At 41.1% G+C, this 11,576-nt stretch overlaps 1 protein-coding gene across 1 annotated transcript in view; it reads right to left on the bottom strand.

Moving 5' to 3' along the window:
• The window catches only part of SPECC1L (sperm antigen with calponin homology and coiled-coil domains 1 like), a 109,603-nt gene extending 99,344 nt beyond the window's left edge, over window positions 1–10,259 (bottom strand). The window contains exons 1-2 of the mRNA XM_032876039.1: window positions 10,177–10,259; window positions 2,351–2,540 (exon numbers count right to left, since the gene is read on the bottom strand). Of these exons, the coding sequence (XP_032731930.1) occupies window positions 2,351–2,503 (153 nt within the window). The 5' untranslated portion in view covers window positions 2,504–2,540; window positions 10,177–10,259. The remainder of the gene's footprint in view (window positions 1–2,350; window positions 2,541–10,176) is intronic.
• Between the last annotated feature and the right edge of the window lie 1,317 nt (window positions 10,260–11,576).

Below are 11,576 nucleotides of genomic sequence, written 5' to 3' on the forward strand. Positions count from 1 at the left end.
TTTTAAAAAAGGAAAGACTACATGTTTATTATTATTTTTTTAAAAAGGAAAATAAAATAACACTTAAGTTTGTGGGGTCTCCAAGCCCTTTTGATCTTTTCAATTCTTCTGTTCATTTTCACTATTTTCTTCTTTCCTTCTTTGACTTCTCACTTCAATTTCTATTCAGTGCCCTTTTTCTTCCCCTTTCTTAAGAAAAAGCAATTGCTTCAGTCTAGATAAAGTATTTCCAAATAGTTCTGCCTCTTCTAAGACCCTCCTCACTATACACATACACACACACCCCTACTTAAAAGCACCAACAAGGATGGCCAGAGCTATGGACAGCTGGCACGTACTGGCACACAGCAGAGATACAGTTGTTTTGCTTTACAATGAAAAAATACTCACTGTTCAAAACCAAACTACCATCAACTCCAGATACAAGCCTCAGAAAATCTGACATGCCTGTTCAGGGCACACTTCATAGTACACCTTCAAAGACCCTGCCTGCCACTGATGAGGAGACAACAGAAGAAAAGCAGTAGAACACATCCAATGCCAGTGTTTCAACCTGTTCTTCCAGTCACGTAAATAACAGGTCACCCAGTCACACAGGTACTCTGCTCCAAAGACACCCCCAGCAAGTGAGTAACCAGTTAGGTCAGAAAATGCCAGCTATCTTACACAAAAGAGTGGCAGCACTGCCACCAAGGAAGTAATTCAAGGTTTTGATTCTAGAAGTAGGGCAAAGGTCTATTCCTGGTACCATCCTCTGGGCCATAGGATGACACTCAGTAACTCATCAAAACTGTAGCAAGGAGAAAACCTGGGGGCACCTCCAAGCCCATGGAGTAAGTCTGGGCTTAGTTTTGACAACCCTGAAATAGAAAAACCAGCATTTCCAGCTATATCTTTCAACATATATAAGGAAGTCCCTCATTAGCTGTTCTATGAGGTGCTTCTTAAAATAATTAAGCCACAATCTATCAAAGCCCTGCCTAGACAAAAGGCTTTTGAATGGATCATGTCTCAAACAGTGTTTAGTTTCTCCCTACGAGACTAACCCTCTCCAGGTTTTCTCCACAGAGTCAAAGTAGCAAAACACAAAATTCCCACGACAAACAAGCAAAGAACAAATAAGTGGATTCTGCTGAGAAAGACTAGAAGACTGTGTGGACCTCTGTGCAATATATCTAAGATATGACCAGTAGAAAAACAGCCCGGAGTCATCTTGTCCCTTGGGTGGTCAAAACCAATACAGACACTGAGAGCACCCACAGAAAAAGACTATTCTTCTCAGAAATCAGTCCTGAGCCATTAGAAGTTTCTAGAGATAATCAATAAAAATGTTACTCTCTGGGGTGCCTGGGTGGCTCCTTCGGTTAAGCATCTGCCTTCAGCACAGGTCCTGATGGTCCTGGGATAGAATCCCGAGTTGGGCTTCCTATTCCACGGGAAGCCTGCTTCTCCCTCTCTCTCTGCCCCTCACTACTGCTCATGTGCTCTCTCTAACAAATAAAATCTTAAAAAAAAAAAAAAAAAAAGCTACTACCTGTTATTTATGAAGCCCTTGCCATGTGCCAGACTCTGAGCTAATTCACTTCCATACATTCCTCATTTCATCCTCATCATGGTGCTTCTGAAGCACATGCATACAAAGTCTGGGTCTGTCTTATTCTAAAGCCCAGTCACCATTCTGTACTAACAGGAACTAAACCAGCCTCAGAAAGAGTGTTTAAAAAAAAAAAAAAAAAAAAAAAAAACCTAGTTATGCTCTAACTAAGTTAATATCGCCCAATTTTAATGGGATTAATACAGATCAGTTGTCAGGAAAAGAGTAACAGTTATGGTGTGCAAGGCGGTGGAGTGGGAATAAAAATACCCTACCTAGGGGTTTCAGGAATGGTATTGCTGGTCATCCTTTAAGACCTACCACATATATTATTTTTGTAAAACCTTCCCAGGCTAGCAACAATGTCTTTCTGAAATGCTTACACTATCCTCCTGTTCCCCCAAGGAATTTGACTCTTTTGCATGTATTTCATTTACACATGTAGGTGACAACCTCCACCCATTACCCCACAAGCTCCTTGAAGAAAGACGCTAACTCCAGCTCACAGACACAAGAACCTTGCACAAGGCAAGTGCTCAATGATATGTTTCATAAGCAAGTCTACTATTTGGTTTCATTTGTAAAGCCAGACCAAACACACCAAGTCTAACACACTGTGAACTCTTCAAAGTCTATGTGTTCCCAGCACCAGCAGAGGGCGAACCCTAAAGGATGTTTAGTTAATAAATCAAACATCCTATTAAGATTCACTCCTCCTAAAATCCATCACATATCCAAACACTGCCACATTAATACCTTTGCCAATGATGCTGTTGTTCCAGGTTTTACGAGTTTGCCTCCTGTAGATGCTGAAGAACTGTTTTCAGGTTTAGTTTTTTCTACTGTTTGCGTTTTGCTTATCCCAGACACTTTAGGCACTGAGCCAACACTCCTGCTTGCTTTCTTCATTCTGGGTTGCCTCTTCGTGATGCATTTACAAAAAAATCTGTGGAAAGAAATGACATTATACTAAGAACACAATTGGAAAGGAAGCTCTTTAGAAATTTGTTTCTGAAAAATTTTACCATGCAATAAATAAAAACGTTTGAAAGCTAGATATTGATACAGAAACTAAAAAGTTGAAAAGCTCTTAGACTTAATCAGAATGTACCCCATGTTTAAGGTTTCCTCTTTGAATATTACTAACATGAAACTACTTTGTATATTCTAGCTCGGTCATTAAAAGGAATAACCTAGGGCGCCCGCATGGCTTAGTTGGTTGAGGGTCTGACTCCTGATTTTGGCTCAGGTCATGAACTCAGGGTCCTGAGATGGAACCCACATCAAGCTCCATGCTAAGCCTGGAGCCCTAGAGCCCTTTTTTTTTTTTTTTTTTTTTTTGGACAGAGAGAGAACGACATCACAAGTAGGCAGAGAGGCATGCAGAGGGGGAGGGAGAAGCAGGCTCCCCGCTGAGCAGAGGGCCCGATGCGGGGCTCAATCCCAGGACCCTGAGATCATGACTCAAGCTGAAGGCAGAGGCTTAACCCACTGAACCACCCAGGCACCCCAGCCTGGAGCCTGCTTAAGATCGTCTCTCCCTCTACCCTTCTTACCTACCCCCCACAGAGGAGCACATGCACACACTCTCTATAAGGGAAAAAAAAGGAATATCCTAGATTGCTAATGGAACTAGCTAAATATGACATAGCATACATTATCTTTAGCATTTAATGAAGCAATAACCATCCTGGCATTTGAGAATTAGCCATTCTGCAGGTATTTAAGGGTGATCGTATTTTCCCAAATTATCCAGCATAATACTAATTTCAAGTATCTGTTGTCATAACCTCACCTACACCAAGAGGAACATCCCAGAAACTATCATTTAGGATTTAAATATATTTCCCAGCATATCTCTTTTATCAAGAAGCAGCAACAAAATTCCTTATCAGAACATAAACCTCAAGGATGCTTGGGTGGCCCAGTCAGCTGGATGTCTGCCTTCGGCTCGGGTCATCATCTCCTGGGATTGAGCCCGCATCAGGCTACCTGATCAGCAGGGAGTCTGCTGCTCCCTCTTCCTCTGCCCCTCACCCAGCTCATGCTCTCTCTCATGCGCGCTTACTCTCTCAAATAAATAAATAAAATTAAAAAGAAAGAAGAAGAACATAAACCTCAATTTTTTGGCTCAGAAAATAAGGCCATCTATACACCTATAAGGAATGTGACAAGACTACCACCTAAACAGCTCATGCTTGATTTCACAGCTTAGACAACTTGAAATAACACCAGCTGCACACAAAACTGCACTCAGATAAACCCTTACATATATCTTTATTAACTAAGCTAGAAAAGCAATTCCTACAATAAGTAATATCAGGTTTAGAAAGATGTCACACACCAGGCTGGCTTTCACAAAAATGAAAGCCTATTTGAATGTAAGCAGTTTTGTGTATGATGACTCTTGAGAAACTACAGTGAGCACAAAAAGAGGCTGTTCTAGTCTGTAAAGATTTCTACGTACTAACAAAAATAAACTTACAGAATAACCTTTCGGAGAAGAAAAGGCTCATCCCAACAGCCTTAATGAGTACTTGACTGACACTAAGCTCAGACACTCCAGATGTATCTTGCCTTGACATAATATAAACTGTACCAACTGGTTTGGTGGCAGGAACAGTGAGACAGGGCAAAGGGGGCTCTGCTCCAGCCCTCAACATGATAAAGCCTTTGAGCAAAAAGAACGCTATTATTAACAGCAACCGAAGCACAGCAAAACCGCAGCAGCAAGTCTATGCTTTTCTCACCGACAAAATAAGGAATGACACTGGATCCATCGCTAACTCAAAGTACTGTGGAAAAATCAAGTTCCTAAGAATCTTTCCTTCAACTTTTCATTTTCCCTTTTATTTGCCTGCTCTTTTCTAAGTCTCATATCTTGTAGATGGCTCCCTGAAGTTTCTTTCTTTTCTTCTCCAAATTCCACTCCTGCACTTCTTTCTACACCACTCAGACCCTCTGTCATTCTCTGCCTACTCATCCAAATTAACTTTTCCTAGACAGGAACCATCCAATAGAACTTAACTGCAATTATAAAAATGTTTTATGTATATCTGTGCTGTCCAATACAGTAAGTAACCACTAGCCACTTGTACTACTGAGCACTTAAAATGTAACTGGTATGACTGAGGAAATGCATTTTTATTTTTATTTAATTTTAACCAATTTAAATGTAAAGGTACACAGTAGCTATCATACTAGACAATGTAACAGACTGTCCCTTTCTTGCTGTTACCACGTAAAACCTAAGGAACTACCACTTTCCACCCACTAGGATGGCTATAATCAAAAAGACAAAGGAGTGCCTGGCTGGCGCAGTTGGTGGAGCGTTCAACTCTTGATCTTGGGATTATAAATTCAAGCCCCACACTGGGTGTAGAGATACTTTTTTAAAAATCTAAAAAAAAAAAAAAATGGTAATAAATGTTGTAAAGGATGTGCAGTAATTAAAATCCTCACATGAAGCTGGAAGGAATATAAAATGGTGCAGCCACTTTGGAAAACAGTCTAGCAGTTCCACAAATGCTTAAACAGAGTTACCATATGATCCAGCAAGTCTACTCCTGGATTTATATCCAAGAGAAATAAAAGCATTTGTCCACAAATTTATGTACAAATGTCCACAGACACATTATTCATAATAGCCACAAACTGGAAACAACCCAAACCATCTAAAAAAAATTCTCCCAAATTAGGGGCATCAGGGTGGCTCAGTGGGTTAAAGCCTCTGCCTTCAGCTCGGGTCCTGATCCTGGGGTCCTGGGATCAAGCCCCCCCATCGGGCTCCTTGCTCAACAGGAGTCTACTTCCCCTCCTTTCTCTCTGCCTACCTCTCCGCCTACTTGTGATCTCTATCTGTCAAATAAATAAATAAAATCTTTGGGAAAAAAAAATGCTCCCAAATTAAACTATCACAGAATTGTTAGCCTGTAAATTTTTACTTATCAACATGTATTTGTTATTTATGGGATACATATTACTATCACATAGTTCTGTTTACACACCATCTGCATACAAAGTAACTTAATGTTTCAATTCCAAATATCTATCAACCAATGAATGGATAAACAAAATGTGCTATATCCATCCAATGGAATATTATTTGTGCATAAAAAAGAAATGAACTACCAATACATAGTACAACCCTGAAAACATTATACCAGATAAAAGACACCAGACACAAAGAATCATGTATTGTATGATTCCGGTCATACCAATTGTCCAGAATATGCAAACTCAAAGAGACAAAAGTAAATTAGAGGTTGTCAAAGATTAGGGTAGCAAGAATGGATACTGACTGCTAATGGATACAGGGTTTCTTTTTTGGGATAAAACACTTGGAATCAGGAGCACCTGCGTGGCTCAGTGGGTTAAAGCCTCTGCCTTCGGCTCAGGTCATGATCTCAGGGTCCTGGGATCGAGCCTCACATCGGGCTCTCTGCTCTGCAGGGAGCCTGCTTCCCTTCCTCTCTCTTTGCCTGCCTCTCTGCCTACTTGTGATCTCTGTCAAATGAATAAATAAAATCTTAAAAAAAAAAAAATTTGGAATCAGATTGTGATAATGGTTGTGAATATACTGAAAACCACTGAATTTTACACTTTAAAATGGGTGAATTGTGCAGCACATGAATTATATCTCAATAAAGTGGTTACAAAAACAAAAATAAAAAACACCTGGGAGCCTAGGTTGCTCAGCTGGAAGAGCATGTGACTCCTGATGTCAGGGTTGTGAGTTCGAGCCCCAAGTTAGGTGTACAGATTACTTAAAAATAAAATCTTAAAAAAAAAAATCTAATGAACATCAAAACAAGGACTTCGGGGCGCCTGGGTGGCTCAGTGGGTTAAGCTGCTGCCTTCGGCTCGGGTCATGATCTCAGGGTCCTGGGATCGAGCCCCGCATCGGGCTCTCTGCTCAGCAGGGAGCTTGCTTCCTCCTCTCTCTCTGCCTGCCTCTCTGCCTGCTTTGTGATCTCTCTCTGTCAAATAAATAAATAAAATCTTTAAAAAAAAAAAACAAAAAAACAAGGACTTCAAGAAAGTAGATCCAAACATTATAAAATACCTGGTAAGATAAAGAGAAGGAATACAGTTTTGCAAAGATCAGAGAGAAGACAAGCAGCACAGCCAAAAGCTTAGAAATGCTAAGAAACACACTGGTCCAAGACACTGGCAGCTTGAGATCTTAGATCTTAGACCACTCACTCACCCTCACCAACACTGGACCCAAAGCTCCCTTTCTCCAAGAAATATGTAAACACAACTTTACTACTAAAGTGGAATCCAAAGCTAACCTATTTATTATATACACACAGATACTTTCTAAAAATATCTACATAATCTGGCAACTAAAACATAAAAAATAAAAGTAAATTGTAATAAAATAGATGTGAGTTTCAATATGTGAATTTTCAAGCAAGACTATCTGAGGAACAAAACAGTAAGAAATCCACACCTCTAAGTTAAATCACTTGTGAATCTGACTACAGATAGTCTTGACTTGGGCATTTGGTAGTACTGCAACTCAGATCCCATGCCATCTATCATGCATGCTAGCAACAACGTATTTTTCTTAAAGGATGAATCCCTCTTAGTGTGATGGTTAATTTTATATGCCAACTTGACTGAGCCATGAAGTACACAGACATTTGGCTAAATTACTCTGGGTGTGAGGATGTTTCTTTTTCTTTCTTTCTTTTTTTTTTTTTTTTAAAGATCTGTTTTGTTTTGTTTTTTAGGTTTTTTTCATGAGAATGTTTCTGAATGAGATAAACATTTGAATTCACAGGGATTCCTGACTCCTTGAGTTGGGATGTTGGTTTTTTCCCATCTTTGGACTCCATCTGAAAAACTGTTTTTTCTTGGGTCTCAGTCCCACCAACTTTCAGACTTGAATTTACACCATCAGTTAGCTCTCCTGGTTCTCAGGCCTTCAGACTCAGACTGGAACTTGCATTATTGGCTCTCCTGGGTCTCAAGCTTGCTGACTACAAATTCTGGTACTAATTCAGCTTCCATGATCATGTGAGCCAACTCCTCATAATAATTCTCTTTGTGTGCTTACTTGCATGTGTGTGTTTGTGTAGATCCTACTGGTCTGTTCCTCTGGAGAACCCTGACTAATACCCTTGGTAAAGCTGAAAACAAAACAATTTCTCCTCAATGTCTACAGTAACTGCATTCCTAGAAAATTCCATCTATACCAGAACTACACTTAAAAATGCCTTCTTTGTGTAAAATGGAATTGATTCTAGGCTCAGCCATAAACAGTTTTTTTCTATCTACGTAAATTATTCAACAAGATATTCCAAAGTTGTGGCAGGTCACAGGAAAAATTTTGATTCTGCAGAACCGACACTTCATTTAATCTAGAATTCCATGGCCCCTACTTACTAAATTTCAACAGCAACCACCAAACATTGAGACAACAAAAAAAGCTTTCATGATTTTTTTTTTAAGATTTTATTTATTCATTTGACAGAGAGAGAGCGCAAGCGCATAAGCAGGAGGAGCAGCAGGCAGAGGAAGAAAGAGCAGCAGGCTCCCCGCTCAGCAGGGAGACAGATGCAGGGCTCGATACCAGAACCATGGGATCATGACCTGAGCCAAAGACAGACACTTAACTGAGCCACCCAGGAGCCCAGCTTCCATAATTTTCTAAAATGACCCCTATCTAAGGGCAAAGATCCTCATAAACAGATGCTAATTCACCAGATCTTGGTCCCTATCTGGTTAATAAGGAGGAATTGATAACCCTGCCTAGAGAGCCTCTAGAGTCCCCTGGGCATGAGAGAGATTACAGAGAGGAGGGAAAGGACCAGCACAGTTCATAGCACTTCAAGTGCCTGAAAATGAAAGGAAGGAAAAAAAAAAAAAAAAAAAAAAAAAGGACGCCTGGGTCAGTTGGGCATCTGTGTTCAGCTCAGGTCAACGATCCTGGGGTCCTGGGATTGAGTCCCGCATCCCACTCCCTGCTCTGTGGGGAGCCTGCTTCTCCCTCTGCCTGCCACTTCCCCTGCTTGGGCTCTAACAAATAAATAAATAAAATTTTAAAAAGAAAAAGAAAGTTGAAAAGGGAATGTGGTGAAAGTTACTACTATTCCTTCCCCAGTCCTGCTCAGAGCTGTCATCAGCACCCATCACTACCTCTAGTCCAGGGGCGCCTGGGTGATCCCAGGGTCATGATCCCAGAGTCCTGGGATTGACCCCCACATCAGGCTCCCTGCTCGGCAGGAACCCTGCTTCTCCCACTCCCACACCCGCAGCTTATGTTCCTTCTCTTTTGGTCTCTCTCTGTCAAATAAATGAAATCTTAAAAAAAAAAAAAAAAAATCTACCTCTAGTCCAGAGAAGTCAAGGTTTGGGAAGAATAAAAAGTAGTTCTCACAGTAACAGTATGGATCCTGCCTCCATAAATACTAAGAATAACCTCAAACTACAATAAATCCATGAAGTATGTCAGATGTATTTCTCAAGTAATATTTCTTAAAAACATCAAAACTCATGCACTGCGCCCAAAATAGGGAAAGGCACTGAAGGCCTTGAGCTCCTCCCATGGGGCAGGCATCATGTCCCAGCTGTGCGGTACCTGGTAAAGTTCAATGAATCGTCACAAGAGCCCGTACAGGCATTGACAGAGGCTCAGAGAATATAACTCACTCTCCCTGGCTCAGCATTCTTTAGTGACAGCAGCATGAATCCAAACTCCATACCCTGCCCACTGTTCCATATGGTCCCCAGTGCAACCACACACAAGAACTTCATCAGGAATGTGTAGTTTTCATCTCAACAAATATTTCACGAGATATGAACAAAATGTAACAACACTAAAACTATACTGCACAACTTCTAGATTTATCTATCTGTCCTTTGGATCAGTGCTGATATTCTTGATCAAATTTTTTTTCATTTTGAAGGTACTGTCATGTTATTTATTTTTTTATTTTTATTTTTTTTAAAGATTTTATTTATTTATTTGACAGAGAGAGATCACAGGTAGGCAGAGAGGCAGGCAGAGAGAGAGGGAGAAGTAGGCTCCCTGCTGAGAAGAGAGCCAGATGTGGGGCTTGATCCCAGGACCCCGAGATCATGACCCAAGCCGAAGGCAGAGGCTCAACCCACTGAGCCACCCAGGCACCCTTGTCATGTTATTTAATATAAAATCTATCTTTTTTAGCGCACAAAATTTATCACCAGTTCTAAATCAGTATGTATTAAGTTACAGCTGTAAAAATAAAATTCTCAGCTATAATCACATTAATTTGTAGATACCTGCTACTTTTTCATTTAAAATAATTATTTGTTAGGCATGGCAGGCAGGAGCACAGCTGCCCTCGTTTTACAGAAATAACCCTGCATTAAGAAGGCTGCAGTCTGGGTGGCCAGAACTCTCACCAGGATGTCCTTGTACTTGGACTCCCCAGGACAGGATTTAAAGTTCCAGGAGCCCTGCCTACCTACCTCATGCCTAAAGCTAATTACACATCCACAGCCACAGAGGAAGCTTGAGTTTCCTATACATCTACAAGGAGATCACATAATTAAAACCTACCGAAGAAAACAAATAAAGGGCCATCTCTTACCTGACAGATACGGTAGAGAAAAAACTACTTTAAAGTCAAGCCACGGGGCGCCTGGCTGGCTCAGTTGATAGAGCATGCAACTCTTGGTCTCAGGATTGTGAGTTCAAGCCCCATGTTGGGTGTAGAGATTACTTGAAAAAAAAAAAAAATCAAACCACAGACTCTTAAAAATGGTAAACATTTTGGAGGCCATTTTATAGGAAATCCTGCATGCAACATCACTAACAAAAAAATCTTCTAGTTACAAACATCTACTGTTGGAGAAACTGACTACTAAAAAGTTCTGAAGCAAGTCATTATTTACTCAACATTCTCTCAATACTTTGTGCCATGGAAAATGCCAGTTCTCTAGGACACTAGTCAGACAAGGCATAAATAAATACATGGACACATAAAGATAATTAAGACAAAAATAACTACTTTCAAGGAGCTCACAGTTTAGTGGGAGAATCAAGATACATAAACAAACAGTGAAGAGGATGCCATCCTTCATAAATTCGGCTGATAAAACAAGGTAAACAGATACACAAGGCACAATGGCAGTAGAAAGAGCTAGTCCTTGGTTCTCTCTCTCAGGAACCAGGTGAGAGGTACACCTCAGAGAGTTGTGAGAAAGCATGGGCTCACTTGAAGGACTCCAAGAACTTGGGTCTGACTAGAATACAGAAATGGGAAAGGGCCCAGCAAGCCAGTCAAGCTCTGGCCTTTGTCCAAAACAGGATGGCAAACTACAGACAGACTAAAGTCAGTGCAGCCCTAATTCGGATTTACAAACCCTAAAGAGGAACATGGTGCTGGTGTGGATAAGCTGAAGGGGCATAACATGCTGGCGGAGCTCAGGCATGAGAAAGCCTGATCAGAATCTCCTTCCCTCTAACTCTCTTCCTCTGACCTCACTCCAAGCTCTCCATTCAAAAGTACCACTCTTGGGACGCCTGGATGACTCAGTGGGTTAAGCATCAGACTCTTGATTTCCGCTCAGGTCATGGTCTCAGGGTTGTGAGATCAAGCCCAGCGCTGGGCTCCATGGTCAATGCTCCATGCTCAGTGCAGAGTCTGCTTATCCCTCTCCCTCTGCTCCTCTCCCCAGTGCTCTCTCTCATAAATAAATAAAATCTTTAAAAAAAAAAAATAAAAGTACTACTCTAATCCCGCCCCTCTCCCAGGATCTGAAGACCACCACAGTGCTACTCTATGCCTGCCTTTCTTCCACATCAACCCCATGAATCTCCAGCCACGCCTCCAGATTCCACACCATCTGCGTCGATTGGCAACATGGTGCATGGGCCCTCGGAACTGGGCACCGATGCTACACAGATCTGGTCTGGCAAGCAGAGCTCAGTGTGACTATTACTTCTCTTGATCTAGACATTGAAGCTCTTCTTAACTTAAAAGAAAAG

The sequence above is a fragment of the Lontra canadensis genome, unplaced genomic scaffold (assembly GCF_010015895.1).
Source record: "Lontra canadensis isolate GAN:19392208 unplaced genomic scaffold, GSC_riverotter_1.0 scaffold57, whole genome shotgun sequence".
NCBI classification, from domain to species: Eukaryota; Metazoa; Chordata; class Mammalia; order Carnivora; family Mustelidae; genus Lontra; species Lontra canadensis.